Source organism: Podarcis gaigeae, assembly GCF_964106915.1.
Source record: "Podarcis gaigeae genome assembly, chromosome: 14".
Taxonomy (NCBI): domain Eukaryota; kingdom Metazoa; phylum Chordata; class Lepidosauria; order Squamata; family Lacertidae; genus Podarcis; species Podarcis gaigeae.
In genome coordinates this window covers 11,791,106-11,809,349 of record NC_139690.1, presented here as the reverse complement: position 1 = coordinate 11,809,349, position 18,244 = coordinate 11,791,106, and the positions used below count along the sequence as shown (strand labels likewise).

General features: G+C 46.0%; 1 protein-coding gene across 8 annotated transcripts in view; it reads left to right on the top strand.

The window, feature by feature from the left end:
• The window catches only part of DMXL2 (Dmx like 2), a 106,932-nt gene extending 89,356 nt beyond the window's left edge, over positions 1 to 17,576 (top strand). For 4 of the 8 annotated variants that reach the window (XM_083712333.1, XM_083712330.1, XM_083712332.1 and 1 more), the window contains 9 exons: positions 638 to 759; positions 3,321 to 3,474; positions 6,842 to 6,902; positions 7,811 to 7,938; positions 10,188 to 10,265; positions 12,113 to 12,204; positions 12,305 to 12,357; positions 14,537 to 14,754; positions 15,604 to 17,576. In XM_083712333.1, coding sequence (XP_083568459.1) covers positions 638 to 759; positions 3,321 to 3,474; positions 6,842 to 6,902; positions 7,811 to 7,938; positions 10,188 to 10,265; positions 12,113 to 12,204; positions 12,305 to 12,357; positions 14,537 to 14,754; positions 15,604 to 15,813 — 1,116 coding nt within the window. In that variant the 3' untranslated portion in view covers positions 15,814 to 17,576. The remainder of the gene's footprint in view (positions 1 to 637; positions 760 to 3,320; positions 3,475 to 6,841; positions 6,903 to 7,810; positions 7,939 to 10,187; positions 10,266 to 12,112; positions 12,205 to 12,304; positions 12,358 to 14,536; positions 14,755 to 15,603) is intronic. The other 4 variants (XM_083712328.1, XM_083712331.1, XM_083712327.1 and 1 more) reach the window with 1 other exon arrangement.
• Positions 17,577 to 18,244: the final 668 nt, after the last annotated feature.

The following is an 18,244-nucleotide window of genomic DNA, read 5'->3' as shown; positions in this document are numbered from 1 at the left end:
GGGATTAGCGCTCTGGGAGTGCTCAGTCGACAGTTGTGGGATTTCCCCCTGAATGTGACTGCTCAGTAGTTGCTCTGTTGGAGTGGTCGCCATTTTTCGGAGTGGTGTTTTGGGCCACTACCTTCTCTGAGCACCGGTGAACCTGACAAATACTGGCTTTTAAAGGTAATGAAAACCTGTTCTTTGGAAGCTTGTTTAGACCAAGGTATGGCCTTTTAGGCTTCCTCCACATGAATAGGAGTTCACTTTTTGAATAAAAAATATGTCACCGGGGGGGGGGGGGGCAGGTTGGCGTCAGGATTTTAGAGATGCTTAGGTGGGGCATGGCCAAAAGAAGGTTGGGAACCACTGCTTTAAAGCCAGTGTGGTTTAGTGGTTCAGTGCCAGACTAAGAGCTGGGAGACCAGGGTTCAAATCTTCATTTCACCATGAAGCTCACAGAGGTCATCGCCTCTTAGCCTAACCTACCTCGCAGGGTTATTGTGGGGATTAATTGGGTGCGGAAGAACCAAGTATGTGGGATGTAAGTGCAACAAATAAACGTAATTAAGTAAAGTTACTGCTTGTCAAATGTCCTTGTGCTTGCGGTAGGGCCCAGGGCTTAAAGCGTCTCGCTTTTCTCTTTTGTGCTGTGCAGGCAAACATCAACGAGATAGTGTTAGCTTCTACACATGATGTTCAGGAACTTGATGTCACAGCCCTGCTGGCTGCTCAGTCTTACATATGGATTGGAGAGGAGTTTGACCGAGAATCTAAAAGGTTGGCTATTCATGCCTTGCGGTTCTATTTAACTGGAGAGTTGAATGCATAATACCTCAAATATACTGTTGTGTCTGATACAGAAGTAGTAGCTGGTGCAGAATGCATTGGCAAGACTGCATTATTCAACGAGGCTCTTTATGGACATGCAGGCGGGGGGATGCCCCTTGTGTTCTGCATAACTTGAGAACGGACTGCATATACTTTGATATTCTGTGAATGAGCAGGCTTTCCATGTGACCTGCGTCCCTCCACAGGCCTGATCTATAGGCCCAGCTACTCCTGGTCTTTCATTTTTCTGATCAAAAGCAGTTTATCATCATTATTATCAAACCTTTTATTGGCATCACATACAAACATCCAAAACAAACCAATACAGAATGACCACTTCCCCAGTGGCACAAAACATTTGCTAAAAGAGAGGAGGCAGAGCAGTCTATCGTCGCATCTCTAGGTCTCCAGGGAGGTCAGGCATCTGCAGTGTATTTCGTGACAAAAAACCAAATAGAGATATTTAGCCACTAACTTGGTGAGCTCCTGATCATTCCCCAGTAATAGAAAATGTATGACCTCCAACTCTGGTTTCCATTTGGGTATACAAAGTCGATCTAGAAATTGTTGACGGAGATCAGCATATAGTTTACAATTGAGAGCCATATGTGTAAGGGTTTCCACCAGGTGGTCTTCACATGAGCAAGTTATTTCTCCTTCCACCCTGCCTGAGAACCTTCCCCAAAGGAGGTTTGATGGACTTGAATTAAACCTGGCCAGCGAAAATGGGGGTTAGGATCAGACAGGCATACAGACAATGTGTTTCTTCCATACCCTGCCTGTATCCTCCAGTATTTTATTTGGTTACAGGCAACTGCAGGTATTCCTGGAAGAGACAGATTATCTAGATCCACTACAAATTGGGTTCACACACAATTTTGGAATCGAATTGGCCTTGGTTGCCCAGTTGGATGACCTTTATCATGAGAGGGACAGGAAGAGTACAACCCTGTTAGTTCTGCATGGTTTCTCAGTGGCTTTTGATACCATTGGACATGACATGGGATGTGTACTAGAGGTACCGTATGACAGTGGTTCTGTCTCCAGGGCTATGTCCAAAGAGTAGCCTGGGTGAGTGTTCCTCAGACCTCTGGCACTTGTTCTATGGGGTTTCTCAGCATATTATCCTCTCCCTAGTGCTATTTAACATTTATATGAAACCATTGGGAGTAGTCATAAGGCGTTTTGGAATAGCCACCAAGTATACTGATGGCATACGAGACGCGGGTGGCGCTGTGGGTTAAACCACGGAACCCAGGACTTGCCAATCAGAAGGCCGGCGGTTCAAATCCCCACGACAGGGTGAGCTCCCATTGCTCGGTCCCTGCTTCTGCCAACCTAGCAGTTCGAAAGCACGTCAAAGTGCAAGTAGATAAATAGGTACCACTCCGGCAGGAAGGTAAAAGGTGTTTCCATGCGCTGCTCTGGTTCACCAGTAGCAGCTTAGGCATGCTGGCCACATGACCCGGAAGCTGTACGCCGGCTCCCTTGGCCAATAAAGCAAGATGAGCGCTGCAACCCCAGAGTTGGTCACGACTGGACCTAATGGTCAGGGTCCCTTTACCTTTACCTTTACACTGATGGCACACAGCTCTACTTCGTTGTAAGATCTGAATCAGGAGAGGTTCCAGATTGGTGTCTGCACGCTCAGGTCTCAGGTTCAATACCCAGCATCTCCAGTTAGCGGTGGAAATGTCCCTTGTCTGAAACCCTGGAAAACTGCTGTCAGTTAATGTGGGTAATACAGAGCTGTTGCACAAGTAAGCTTCCTAGATTACTTCATACTGATAATGGGAGGAAGAAGGAAGAAGCTTTCCAACACTACCTACTGTCTTGCCTGTTGCGAACGATCAGGGCAGTGTCCATGACAGTTGTTCTGCGTCTGCATCTCCCCGCTCCCAACCCCGGCTGTGAATAAATGGTAGGATTGCCCTGCAGATATACTGTCAGGAATACGTATGGTTGCTCACGAAGTAAACAGCCAGGCTCCGACCTGCCTTTTACAGGTTTTATTGGTGCAAAACTATGTACAGCGCAGAAGTCCAAAATCCATGTCTGCCTCAATCACTAGCAGATTCCGAGAGTGCCTTCTTCCGGTTTCCCCTCCGGCACAAAAGCCGGGGCAACCCCCTTCTTCTCCTCTTTTCCTTATGTTTAATTCCCTGGCAAGAACTATGTGACGGGAGCGGCACGTCAGTCTCCCTTTCTGTTTCCCTGGGAGCGGTGTTGTGGTTCACCTCAGCATGTGTGAGCCTTTGCTTCACCGCCCCCCTTTTCTCTTCCTCCGTTTCTCCTGAGGCTTCGCCTTCACCAGTCTCTGACGAGGTGCTGCTGCTCAGCAAAGGGGGAGGCTGCCTGTGTGTTCCTGCCTCCCTCCCCTCTCTTGATGGCAGTCCCCTGACATATACTGCATTATCCGTTGTGAAAAGCGTAGGTGCAGCCAGTGTCGCACCAACTTTCTCTTAAGACAAAGTAACTATATCTTAATGCTCTGTTTCTCACCTTTTCAGTTCGGACGACCTCGACTTCCGTGGCTCTACCACGACGCTCACGCAGTCGAGCACGGCGTCCTTTGCGGTGGCTCAGATGCAGCCTGTCTCCTCTTCGTCAACTTCGTCTATGCCATGGTTGGGCAGCGGGCAAACAAGTACTGGAGCTGGCGTGGTAAGTGACTGTGTCTCTGTGTGGCTGTTCTAATGAGCCACACCACAGGTTTTCAAACAAGCCTGGGTTGCACTCATTGCAGCTCTAAGTTAAAGCCAGTTTAAGAACATGAGAAGAGGCTGGAGGCTCAGACTAGTGGCCAGTCTAGTCCAGCATCCTGTTCAGACAGGGGCTAATAATAATAATAATAATAATAATAATAATAATAATAATAATTTTATTATTTGTACCCCGCCCATCTGGCTGGGTTTTCCCAGCCACTCTGGGCGGCTTCCAACAGTGATTAAAAATACATCAAAATGTCACATATTAAAAACTTCCCTGAACAGGGCTGCCTTCAGATGTCTTCTAAATGTCAGGTACAGTGGTTACATACGCTTCAGGTTACATACGCTTCAGGTTACAGACTCCGCTAACTCAGAAATAGTGCATCAGGTTAAGAACTTTGCTTCAGGATGAGAACAGAAATTGTGCTCCGGCGGTGCAACGACAGCAGGAGGCCCCATTAGCTAAAGTGGTGCTTCAGGTTAAGAACAGTTTCAGGTTAAGAACGGACCTCCGGAACAAATTAAGTACTTAACCCGAGGTACCACTGTATTTGTTTATCTCTTTGACATCTGATGGGAGGGCGTTCCACAGGGCGGGCGCCACTACCGAGAAGGCCCTCTGCCTGGTTCCCTGTAGCTTTGCTTCTCGCAGTGAGGGATCCGCCAGAAGGCCCTCAGTACTGGACCTCAGTGTCCGGGCAGAACGATGGGGGTGGAGACGCTCCTTCAGGTATACTGGGCAGAGACCATTTAGGGCTTTAAAGGTCAGCACCAACACTTTGAATTGTGCTCGGAAACGTACTGGGAGCCAAGCAGGTTCCTGTGGGGAAACCCACAAGCAGGACCCAAGCACAAGAGCCCTCCCCGCTCCCTGCATTCAGCCTCCAGCAGTGGAGGCAAAGCAATAGTCATCATGTCTAGCAACCATGAATAACAAGCATTGTGGAACATTGCTGTGGCAAGACAGTAAATAGGCAGGTAGGGACTCAGGTGGTTCTGCGATCTGAACCACTGAGCCTCTTGGGCTTGCCAGGCGGAAGGTTGGCAGTTTGAATCCCCGCGGCAGGGTGAGCTCCCGTTGCTCTGTCCCAGCTCCTGCCAACCTAGCAGTTCGAAAGCACGCCAGCGCAAGTAGATAAATAGGTACCACTCCGGCGGGAAGGTAAACGGTGTTTCTGTGCGCTCTGGTTTCTGTCACGGTGTTCCGTTGCGCCAGAAGCGGTTTAGTCATGCTGGCCACATGATCCGGAAAGCTGTCTGCAGACAAGCGCTGACTCCCTCGGCCTAAAAGTGAGATGAGCGCCACACCCCATAGTCGCCTTTGACTAGACTCAACCGTCCAGGGGTCCTTTACTTTTTTACCTACATGAGCAGATAGCTGATAACTTGTTTGCACAGTAGTCTGTTGCCCAAGTTTTTCCACTGGATTTCTCTGTTGCTCAACAATTAAAACTCACTTGTCATGGCCATCTGTCATGGATGCTTTAGCTGAGATTCCTGCATTGCAGGGGGTTGGACAAGATGACCCTCAGTGTCCCTTCCAGCTTTACAATTCTATTATTCTATCTGTCTCCTGGTGTGCTAGCAGACAGGGAGCTTTGGATACAGCCCTTTGTCGTCCCCCCTTAATTCCATAAAAGATACGAGATGGTGTAATGGCCACTAGATGGCAACCAATGCCAAATTAATTGCACGTTTTACCCCATCATAAAGGATGTCCTGATCATAGAAAAACCACGTGCTGTTTAACTGCAGGATGCATAATGCATTTTGCATTTTCTTTCACGCAACAGGATGTGTCAAGAATGTATGGAGGTGGGAGAGAACTGCACCACTGTGTGCAGGGTAAAATGACCAACATGTTCAGTTTTTTAATTTTATTTTTGCTGCTGACAAACCATGCTTTGTACAACCAGGGCATGAAGGCTGCTTTGAAATTGCTCCCTTTGTCAAAATAGCCATGAGCAGCAACTCAGCTCATGGATCAAGCTGCTTTCTTCACACCACTGCAAATGGTCCCGTCCCCCCAACACACACACAGACATCTCTCCCCCTCCCAAAAAAATAAATAATCACAAAGATCTGAGGTGGCACAAATGTTTTTAAAGTTTTTTAAATTTTTATTTATACTTTTCAGGTTTATACATTTCATTAATTTTACAATCATTTTAACACTTCCAAGTTTGACATCCTTCCCCCTCCATCTGCAGTTCCTTAAATTAATTTTTTAATATCTTCTGCATATCCAAATTCATTTAATTTGCTACCTTATATATACTCTTATGAAACCGCAGCTTGTTACAATAATCCTGCCGATGTTTTTATCGGTTTGTAATTTATCTGTAAATATTCACTATACCATTTCCATTCTTTTATAAAAAGTTTGTTATTTTGATTTCTTATTTTGCCATTTCTGCATATTCCTTAAGTTTTTGTATCCATTCTTCCTCTGCTGGAACTTCTGCTTCTTTCCACTTTGGGGCGAGTAGCATTCTTGCTGCTGTAGTCGCATACATGAATAAGTTTCTATACAGTTTAGGTAGTTCTGTCCCTATAATCCCCCCCCCCAAAAAAATTCCCCCCCCCCAAAAAAAACCACAACAACTTCTGGGTTGTTGTTTTTACAAAGGTTATTTTGAACATCCTTTTCAATACATTATATATCATTTCCCAGTGAGCTTTAACCTTACCACAGGACCACCACATATGATAAAAAGAACCTTCTTTCTTTTTACATTTCTGAGATGGCACAAACAAAACAGCTTTATCCACATGATAAGCTCTCATGCATAAAGGGATGACTACATGGCGATAGCTGACATGTATGGTAGTTTTGAACCTACAGCCATAACGTGCAGAGACATACAGCCTCTGAGCTGAAATGTGAGATTTTGCTCTGATCCACTCAGATATAAATCGCACCAAGTTCACTGAGAAATGCTTCCAAATTAGTGCAGGGAGGGTTGGGACATCTGACACCAGAACCCACATACAGTGGTACCTCGGGTTAAGTACTTAATTCATTCCGGAGGTCCGTTCTTAACCTGAAACTCTTCTTAACCTGAAGCACCACTTTAGCTAATGGTGCCTCCTGCTGCTGCCGTGCCGCTGGAGCACGATTTCTGTTCTCATCCTGAAGCAAAGTTCTTAACCTGAGGTACTATTTCTGGGTTAGTGGAGTCTGTAACCTGAAGAGTATGTAACCCAAAGCGTATGTAACCTGAGGTACCACTGTAATCTCTTACTCTTGAGTATGTATTATTGTCCAGACTTGTAGAAAAAAGTGGATTGATTATGATTTCAATTTCTTTTGCATGAAGCTCATCAAGCGGAATTTGAATAACGTTAAGAGAATGACTTCCCATCCAGTCCATCAGTATTGTGAGTAATTTCTGTGCAGCAGTTCTAACTGCGGGAGAAATAGCAGGCAGGGAGGAGAAATGTAATATGTTTGCAATTCCGTGGGAGCCTAACTAATCTGCAATTCCTGGACCAGCACACAAACTGAGATGTAGCCATCTTTTGATTTCCTTCTCCCAGTCTTGCTGCGTAGTTCTCCCACCAAAAAAGGAATACAAAAGTTGTGCATGTGGGGGGCAAAGCACACACAAAAATGTGTATATCATCGAAAGTAAGATACAGTATTTTTGTATTTTGGGGAAATCGCTTTCAAAACCATGCATATTGGGCAGATTTGTTTACCAGAAAATGCATTTGTTAGGAGAAATATGTGCAGAGGTGCATATGAATTTTCATGCTGTCTTTTTTCTTAGCAAATTGAAGATTGGGGATAAAAAGTAGGAAACTGGGAGAAAGTAGTTGGAGCAGATTTTACAGGAGGAGGAAATAGGGGTATAGTAATTGCGATCTTGGGACGCAGGTGGCGCTGTGGGTTAAACCACAGAGCCTAGGACTTGTCGATCAGAAGGTCGGTGGTTCGAATCCCTGCGACGGGGTGAGCTCCCATTGCTCAGTCTCTGCTCCTGCCAACCTAGCAGTTTGAAAGCACCTCAAAGTGCAAGTAGATAAATAGGTACCGCTCCAGCGGGAAGGTAAACAGCGTTTCCGTGCACTGCTCTGGTTCGCCAGAAGCGGCTTAGACATGCTGGCCACATGACCTGGAAGCTGTACGCTGGCTCCCTCGGCCAATAAAGCGAGATGAGCACCACAACCTCAGAGTTGGTCAGGACTGGACCTAATGGTCAGGGATCCTTTACCTAATTGCGATCTATTGCATTTTCTTCTTTCATTTAGTGAAATGTTAACTTGGTCTCTTGTGTGTTTCTCAGACCTTACAGGAGCCCAGGATGGTAGTGTTCGGATGTTTGAATGGACAAGGCCACAACAGTTGGTGTGCTTCCGACAAGCAGGCAATGCACGGGTTACTAGATTGTATTTTAATTCTCAGGGCAATAAGGTGAGTGGTAATTCTCAGGGCAATAAGGTGAGTGGCTTAGAGTGATGGTTCCTGGTTTCTTCTGAATCAGCACTGAGGCTTCCTCTGGCCTATGCCTGCTTACCTGGGATTAAGGCCCATTGAGCTCCATGGGGCTTACTGCTTAGTAGGACTGGACTGTTTATTATTCTGGAGATCCTTTCCTTAAAGGACAGTGCTCTGCAGTCATTAGAATAGGACCAGTCACACCAGTCAGTGGTGTAGCGTGGGGGGTGCAGGGGGGCCGGCTGCACTGGGCGCAACTTCTGGGGGGGCATGCTCACCGCCTCCGGAGTCGCCGAAGAGCCTCGGGCACAGGCTGCCCCATGGCAGCAGCCCAGGCAGCAGCAAGAAGAAGCTGATAGCGGCAACAGGTTAGGGGTTAGGGGCGCAAATTACTTGCCTTGCCCCGGGTTAGGGGGCACAAATTACTTGCCTTGCCCCGGGTGCTGACAACCCACGCTACGCCACTGACACCAGTAGAGGTAAAAGATGTTGAATGGAAGAAGCATAAACACAGCAACAAGCTGTGTTAAGAGTTTGTTAACGAGCATTACTGAAACGTGCTTTGCAAAACTTTGGTCGCAAGCATTTTCTAAAAAAGAAAACAAGCACAAAATTGTGCTGACCACAGAGCTGTGATCAAAGGGAAACAGAGAGCTGCCTTCTGCAACCTCAGACTGTGTATGCCCATCTAGGGATGAGGCATCTGTGGCCATCCAAATGTCGTTGGATGCTGGGAGTTGTAGTCTCAACAACACCTGAAGGGCCACAAGTGTCCCCATTTCTGGCTTAGAGTGATGGTTCCTGGTTTCTAATAAACTATCCCATCTAACAGCTGCAAAAGGTTGCCACTGGAATTTAAGAAAACGTTAAGTACACAGCTGTTGGGAGCGAGCCAGCAGTGAAACACACTGTGCAAGTTGGGGTTAACTCTTTATTAGCAAAAATATGATATGCACAGACTGGCAGAGTGTCATGAGCACAGCAGCTCACCCCTGGTATGTCTTGCCCCATGGATCAGTTGCTGAGACTGAAGGACCCTGCCTCCCCACATCTGCCTAAGTCCCCTCCTTTCCAGGAATTCCCCCAAACAATCAGAGACTGCATCTGCGTGAACCCAACCTCTCCTCTGCCCTTTTTATGCCTCTTCTGGTTCTGGGAGACAAGTGGGGAGGGGGGCTTGTCGCAGTAGGACAGGGAGACACCTGTGACACTTCACCAATCTGAATCATCTCTGCCTGTTGGCCTCCCTCCTTTCCTGCTTCCACTTCCACTTCTGATTCTGAACTTCTCTCTGCCACAGACTCTCCCTGCTCACTAAGCCCTGTTCCCCTTCAGCTTCCAGCCTCAACTAGAGCCAAGGCTTTTTCGGCTGTGGCTCCAATCTGGTGGAGCGCTCTGTCACGAGAGACTAGGGCCCTGCGGGACTTGACATGTTTCCGCAGGGCCTGCAAGACAGACCTTTTCCACCAGCCCTTTGGTCAGGGCGCAGCCTGACTCCCTCCTTTGGCAATCTTCACAGAACTTTAGCCTAATGGTTGCCATCAGTTTGATTTGAAATAATTTTATAATGAAATGATTTTAGAATGTTGTAGAGTGGTGCCCCGCAAGACGAACGCCTCGCAAGACGGAAAACCCGCTAGACGAAAGGGTTTTCCGTTTTGGAGGTGCTTCGCAAAACGAATTTCCTATGGGCTTGCTTTGCAAGACGAAAATGTCTTGCGAGTTCCTGCGGAGGGTTTTTCCTCCCTCCCCCTTTTCCCAAGCCGCTAAGCCGCTTATCAGCTGATCCACTAAGCCGCTAAGGCGCTTAACAGCTGATCCGCTAAGCAGCTTATCACCTGATCCGCTAAGCCTGCTAATCCGCTAATAGCGCTAATCCGCTAAGGCGCTAATGGGCTTGCTTCGCAAGACGAAAAAACCGCAAGACGAATAATAATAATTATTATTATTATTATTCCAGCACCTCCTCCTCCCAGTCCTCTCCCTCTGACCGCTCACTGCTGTCCTACCACCACTCCCCAGTCTCTGAGCATTCTTCCCTTGTGGTTCCCTAGCTGGTTCCTCTCCCCCCCCCCCCATTCCTCTGCATCCAACCACTCCATGACAGTAGCCTGGAATAGCAGTAGCAATATAGGCCCTGGTTACTGAAAAATAGCTGCTCTTGACACCGTTTTCATAAAAGTCGTGAATTCTGTTGTGAAATGAGTGGCGTCTGTCTCTTGCAGTGCGGTGTGGCTGATGGAGAGGGATTCTTAAGTATCTGGCAAGTAAACCAAACTGCAACTAATCCTAAACCTTATCTGGTAAGTAGATCAAGCCAAGTTTTTATTTTGAGTGACCTCATTTCTGGCCCCACTCCCCAAGTTTTAGGAAAACTCAAAGTAGGAAATCCAAGGAGTCAATTTGGTTGCAAGTTTCCAATTGGCTCTTCGGTGTACCGTCAGCAGTCTTCCCCAACCTAGTGGCCTCCAAATGTCTTGGCTTTTGACTCTCCTCATTCCTGACCGTCGTCTGGGGCTGATGGAAGTTGCAAGTCCTGCAGCTCCTGGAGAGCAGCCTCTGTAAAGGGCAGTGTTAAATGCATGCAGATTTGAACTTGATTTTTGAACTCGGATTCCCATGAGGTGACATGGACCTTCCTAAGAGAATAGATTCAGGTAGGTAGCCGTGTTGGTCTGATGCAGTCGAAATATCTAAAATATATATATATAATGTCCAGTAGCACCTTAGAGACCAACTAAGTTTGTTCTGGGTATAAGCTTCTTCAGATACGTACATATATTTCTTCTAGAGGACAAGGATCTAGAGATCACGCTAAGGGTGGCCAAATTCTGTGCGACAGCCATAAAACTTAGGGAACAAGCTGTACTACCAAAATGATTAAGGTTTTAAATGACAATTTTAGGTTATATTTTAGTGATCAAGATTTAATATATATTGTTAACTGCCGCTATATCTGAATTGTCTCTGTTATACTCAACTGCAATTCAATGTATTCCTGTTGTGTTTTATGATTTTCCTGATATTGTAAGTGAGCTGGAACTGGTCTGTGACCATAATAATAAAAATTCATATATATTTCTTCTCAAGGGAAGTCAAGCAAAAAGCAGAGTGAGATTTATCGTTCTGTGTTTAAAGATTGTTCTCAGTTATGGGTGTGGGGAGGCGACTAATAGCTTGGGATGCAGAGTGTAAATGATCTACTATCCCTTTGTAATCAGCACATATAGCCAGATTGGTGTAATGGTTGGAGTGTTGGACAAACGCCTGAAGGACCAGGGTTCAAATCCGCCCCACCCCGATCACTGGGTGACCTTGAGCCAGCCACTCACTCACTCTCAGCCTAACCTGCCTGACAGGGTTGTTGTTGTGAGAATAAAATGGAGACAAGGGGACCTCTGTACACCTTGAGCTCCTTAATGAAATGTTTAAATAAAAATAAACATAGAGCAACTGTGTGGTTCCACAAATAGAAAGGGGGAAGCCTTTTAGGGGGGTGCTCTTTGGAACACCCTCCCAAAGAAGCAACATTTGCAGTATCAGATCAAGACATTCGTCTTCGCCCAGGCGTTTATATTTATCTTATGGTGCCTCCTTGCTTCATAGGTTTTATAATTTAAGTGTTCTGTTGCCCCTTAATTTTACTCTCTTAAGGAAGGATGCCAATTGTGATGTTTTATTCTGTTCTATTTATATTGCTGTACATTGGCTTAGAATCCATCACAATGAACGGTGGTTTTCAAAGTGTTTCAAGCGAAGAAGCAAACCCATGTTTCTTGGGGTATGGCCCTGCCTGCACTAGATGCTTAACCATGGTTTGGTTTTTGAACTTTGCAAGGCACAGGAAACCCTTAATTTATGAGTGCAATGTCCTTTTAAGACTTTCACATTTTCATTATCATTTAATCATCTTCTCAGCAATTGCAGAAAGAGAAATGGCAGTTATAAATGAGAGGGTTAATTGCTTGCTTAGTTCCATTTCCTGTTCGTTTTCAAGCTGCCATTACATTGTTAATCTGAAGCTATAACATTTGTGTTCCCGACATTTTGCTTGTGATGATGATGTCGCAGAACCCTCTGAAGTTAGCGCGAGCCCTTTCGTACCTCGTGGCTGATAGCATTTCTGTGTCTCTTCTGCTTTCTTTTTCAGAGCTGGCAGTGCCACAGCAAAACCACAAGTGACTTTGCATTCATTACCTCTTCGAGTCTAGTAGCCACCTCTGGGCAGTCCAGTGACAGCAGGTCTGTCCAAAGGGCAAAAAAATGGGAGGAAGGAGTGATCGGTACACTTGGAGAATAAGCAATACTAATTTTATTTTTGCGTGTCTTTTCTTCTTTCCAGAAATGTGTGTTTGTGGGACACCTTGGTGTCACCATCCAACAGCCTCATACATGGTAGGTTTATTGCAATACATCTTTGTATTAACTCTGTGATGTGCAAGTGATTCAAGATGCATTCCTGTATTCCTGGAAGTTGTGGTTAGGAGTTTTGCTTAGTCCTTTCTGATGGTGGTGTGCACTGCTAGTGATCATGTGCTCCACAAGCTCATATTTTTGTTGGAGGTGCCCAGATGTTTGCCGCTGGCAGTCATGCCAGGTACAGCAGTGGAGGCTGGTCCATTAAGGCAAATGGGGCACTGCCCCACCAATTGCAGCCTGCCCTCTACCAGCCACCACTTGCCACCTGTCATACCTACAGCCAATCACAGGGCGGCTGTGCTTGTCATTGGTTCTGGCTCCACCTACCGTTTGGGATCACTGCCTTCTGCCCCACTAACCTCACAGATGCCTGCCACCACTGAGGTACGGTCAACTCAGATACAAATTGCTGGTTTAAGACACTGATGCCCATGGGTGCCAGCCAACATGGCCAGTGGATGGGGAGGATGGGCCTTTTATACTACGACTGCTACTACAATGGTACCTTGGGTTACAGACACTTCAGGTTACAGACACTTCAGGTTACAGACTCCGCTAACCCAGAAATAGTACCTCGTGTTAAGAACTTTGCTTCAGGATGAGAACAGGCACATCAGCAGCGGGAGGCCCCATTAGCTAAAGTGGTACCTCAGGTTGAGAGCAGTTTCAGGTTAAGAACGGACCTCCAGAACGAAATAAGTTCTTAACCCGAGGTACCAATGTACTGTTGCTGTTGTTCAGTCGTTTAGTCGTGTCCGACTCTTCGTGACCCCATGGACCAGAGCACGCCAGGCACTTCTGTCTTCCACTGCCTCCCGCAGTTTGGTCAAACTCATGTTAGTAGCTTTGAGAACAGTGTCCAGCCATCTCGTAGCAAGCTTCAACAGTGTAAATGTGTAAATAATTTTTGATGGATATAATAATGGAATACTGAATGGTTTAGTTTATGTAAGGGATTTATGTTATGCAAAATGAACCATGGAATGAGAAGAAGGGAATCATTGATGTTTTAAGGTTGTTTAATTGAATATTCAAAAATGTGTTTTATATATATATGTGTGTGTGTGAATGATTCGTAGCAAGCCGCACCACCTGCCCAGCATCTTCAATTTTTCCAGACTTTGGCCAAGTCCAAGACAAAACATCACTAATCAGAATAGTAGTAGTAGTAGTAGTAATAATAATAATAATAATATATTAAAAAAACCTTTTATTTATATCCCACCCTCCCCGGCCAAAGTCGGGTTCAGGGCTGCTAAAAATCAAACAATAATTAAATTACCTCCTAAAAACAGGTCAATATCAAATCAAAGTCTAATTGGATGGCTTTCCGTGCTGCCAAGTATGCCTTGGCGAGGCATGGCCTCCATCGTAATAACCTGTGCTTGGCTAGAAAATGTGAAATGTTGCAAGGGAGGCCCAGGTGTTCCAAGGAAAGGGCAGATACCAGGGGTCTAGGGAAATCAGGAAGTGATTGGCCACCAGCTTGTTTCCCCTTGCTACCTTCAACCTTGTTACATCTCCAGCACTTATCTGATTCAGGCTTATACATTTTAGCAAGTCTACTCAGAGTTAAATACCATGGTGTAGTGGTTAAGAGCGGTACTCTCGTAATCTGGGGAACCGGGTTCGCGTCTCCGGTACTCCACCTGCAGCTGCTGGGTGACCTTGGGCTAGTCACACTTCTCTGAAGTCTCTCAGCCCCACTCACCTCATAGAGTGTTTGTTGTGGGGGAGGAAGGGAAAGGAGAATGTTAGCAGCTTTGAGACTCCTGAAGGGGAGTGATAAAGCGGGATATCAAATCCAAACTACTCTTCTTCTTCTTCTTCTTCTTCTTCTTCTTCTTCTTCTTCTTCTTCTTCTTCCATCTGTAAGTCATTTTCAGGTAGTGGTGTTCTCAATCAAATATAGCAGTGAGGATGCTTGCGGGAAGAGCGTTCCCCAGCCTGTAGATGTCAGGAGTTCCCCCAAGGAAACCAGTCCCCTCCCTCTTGTTTCTTAGCGGTCACTTTTTGACTTGGCTCAATTTTTCTTTGGCACTCACCTACCCCCCCCCCCCAAGTTGGTTGTTGTAGAGAAGGACCAGCCTGACCTGCATGAGGCTATAATAACCATTTACTTAAAACTTGCTTGGTCGTTTGTTTCCTCGCTCAGCCTTCACTTGTCACGATCACGGTGCCACCGTGCTACAGTACGCACCCAAGCACCAGCTGCTGATTTCAGGAGGCAGGAAAGGGCACATCTCCATCTTCGACATCCGGCAGAGGCAGGCCCTGCACACCTTCCAAGCCCACGACTCTTCGATCAAGGCGCTCGCCCTCGACTCTTCCGAAGAGTGCTTTTGCACAGGCTCCGCAGAAGGCAATGTGAAGGTAAGCAGAAGTTCAGGCGAACTTGTGCTCTATAACCTCTGATAGGTAAAGGTAAAGGGACCCCTGACCATTAGGTCCAGTCGTGACCAACTCTTATGTGCTGTCTAAGACCCAGCATTTATGTGTGCTTGAGTATGCCCCTCTCCCGGGGGTCTTGCCCCACATTATAAGGATTCAGTCCTAGGATAGGGACCTTCTGAGGACTGGAGCCTAGGAAACTGGCTTAAACCAGGTCTAGACCATTTGTACACCCAGGCCCAATATTGTCTCTCTTACCTAGCAGCTGTGGTCTAAACCACTGAGCCTCTTGGGCTTGCCAATCAGAAGGTCGGTGGTTCGAATCCGCACGACAGGGTGAGCTCCTGTTGCTCTGTCCCAGCTCCTGCCAACCTAGCAGTTTGAAAGCACACCAGTGCAAGTAGATAAATAGGTAGCACTGTGGCAGGAAGGTAAACTACGTTTCATGCACTCTGGTTTCCGTCACAGTGTCCCATTGCACCATACACAGTTTAGTCATACTGGCCACATGACCCGAAAGCTATCTGTGGACAAACGCCAGCTCCCTCGGCCTGAAAGCAAGATGAGTGCCGCAATCCCATAGTCACCCTTGACTGGACTTAAACATCCAGGGGACCTTTACCTTTCCAAGGTCTCCGGGAGAGACACCTTTGCCATCACCTGTTACCTGGTATCTACTAACTGGAAATTGCAGGAATTGAACACCTGCATATGAAACACGAGCTCTACCACTGAGCTGTTGTCCGTCCCTTCCATTAGAGGAGAAAAATGAGGTCACTCGGGTCCCCAAAATCGACTGACAAGGTCCTTGTCTGCCCTCTCTTCCTGCAGGTGTGGAGGCTGACAGGCTACAGTCTGATCCACTCGTTTAAGCACGAACACGCCAAGCAGTCCATCTTCCGAAACCTCAGCACCGGAGTCATGCAGATTGAAATGGCACAAGGCAACCGCATCTTCTCCTGTGGAGCGGATGGTACCCTGAAGATGCGAGTTCTACCCAATGCTTTCAGCATCCCGTCGAGCCTCTGCGACATTCTGTAGACTTTGCCACTGCCGCCGCCATTCCCTGTCCGAGAAATGTGGCTGGAACCGGTACCGTGGCGTAGCAAGCGTTTAAGAAGGGGTGTCGCCATGCTTCATAATCGAGAGTTAATTATTGCAGCCTTTAGTTGCTATATAGTTAAGAGGAAGAGCGGTGTTTCGACACCTCCCCACACACCTTTATTTTATTTTTTCTTGTTTAAAGCACTGCGTTTATGAATTGATGGGATGGGAATGCATGCACTGTACGGGCGCCGACGTCCCTTGCACAGTGACCGATGGGCTTGTGCTTTGTGACCCATGAGCCTTGTTTACTTAAAGTAAGCAAAAAGATGCTTATTCTCCTGCAGTTGCAGCAAAATCCCTAAAAGTAAGCTATTTTTGATGTACTTTTCAGGATGTTCTCTTCCAAATCGTTGCCGCTAAGTTGAAGCATGTCTGCAAACCGCCCCCCCCTCCAATTTTGAAAATGATTTGCTATAATGAAGGGTATTCGAAGTGAGCGTGATTTTACATTGTTGATGTCGTTGTTATTAATTATTATTATTATTATTTTGGGTCATGCCACTATGAAAATGTGACTACCACATAATCCGTGAAGCTGTGTGCAATGGGGAATGTACTGTGGGCTGAAGTGTATATTATTTGATGCCGAGACTCCCCTGTTATCTTTCCCCCTCCCTGAATTAGCATTAATGCACTGTAATTTGCACAGAATAACATTTCTCGGAACCTGTGGGATTTTCCTTGGAATCGTATGCCACTTTTGATTTTCTGTCTGTCTGCGCTGAAGATGTTTTGAAACGAACCGGGCCGCCCACCAAAACGGAGGCCCTGTGGCATCCTCCCCTCTCCCTTTCCTAACGTTTGGTACAGCTGACCACTGTCCCGATACGATTTGTTGCATTTCTCCACATTCCAATCCATACCACTGGCCGGACAGGGCAGGAAACCAGTCCACATTATGACATCAGTTCAAGTCACTACTGAGAGGCGAGGGTGGGAGAGAATGCAACACAGGTCTCTGTTTTCATCCGAGGCGCCATGATTTTCCTAATATCAGATTCCACCTTCCTCCTTCCCCCTGCCATTATTTCGAGTCCTGCCTTTTACGTTAGGAATGTAATTTGTGAGCACTAAGTGTTTGTTGTGAACAGGAAACCTCTTTCTAGTCATCCTTTTGAGTTCTGAGTTTTATTTTCACGTAGGGCAAAAAAAAAAAAAAAAGGAAGAGATCTTTCTTAAAGCAAAGCTGTAGAAGAAACTACTGATATAGACCCATGCCACATTTCAGATGAATGTCAGGCTTACATGTGGCCAGCTAGTAAATAGTTGACAAAATTGGTAATCTTGAACTGTTTCCACGGCATATTGTATAAACTATGCAGAGGTCAATATTGTTTGCTTGTAATATACCAGCTATTGTTTGTCATATTTAGATGTATTTTTCTCTGTTGTAAAACAGGAAGACACGTTCTTTACCAAGATATAACGGAGCTGATGTCTGTGTATTTAAATGTTTAACAAATTGTATTTTTTTCCCCTCCAGTGAGAATTTATGTGTCTGTGCTGTATTCTAAATCAGAAATATATATATATATGAGAAATATATATATATATGAATGAGATGGAGTAAAATGCACCTTTGTCTAAAGGCAATTTTAAGTGCAAGCTGCAAAGTATATATATATATATATGGAAAGAAAGCAAATGTCCTTTGTTAGTTTTACCTTTGTAAGTTAAATAAATTCCTTTTATTTCACGGAATGCCCTACAGTCCTTGTCGTCGTGGTAGCGTAAGGTGTAATAGCAACAGTTGCCCCCAGGTGTTTAATATGGAATATATGAGGTCTCAGGGCGGTTCACATAAAAAAAATATCACAATATATAAAATAAAAATAAAAGCAATAACCCAGTAATACCCACCCCCACCCCCCAAAGAAAACAGCCACATTTTAAAAGGGTATGGGATGTTCATCAGGTCTACCAAAAGACTGGTTAAAAAGGAACGTTTTTGCCTGGCGCCTAAAGGTGTATAATGAAGGTGCCAGGCAAACTTCCCTGGGGAGAGCATTCCACAGATGGGGAGCCACTGCAGAGAAGGCCCCGTTCTCGTGTTGACACCCTCTGGACCTCTTGAGGAGGAGGCACACGAAGGAGGGCCTCAGAAGATGATCTCAGGGTCCGGGGTAGGTTAATATGGAAAGAGGCAGTCCTTGAGGTATTGCGGTCCTGAGCTGTTTAAGGCACTTTATAGTCAAAACCAGAACTTTCAATTGTAGAATTGGAAGGGACCCCAAGGGTCATCTAGTCCAACCCTCTGCAACACAGGAATCTTTTGCTCAATGTGGGGCTCAAACCCACAACCCTGAGATTAAGAGTCTCATGCTCTACCAGCTGAGCTATCCCAGCTTAGCTGGTGAACCTCCTT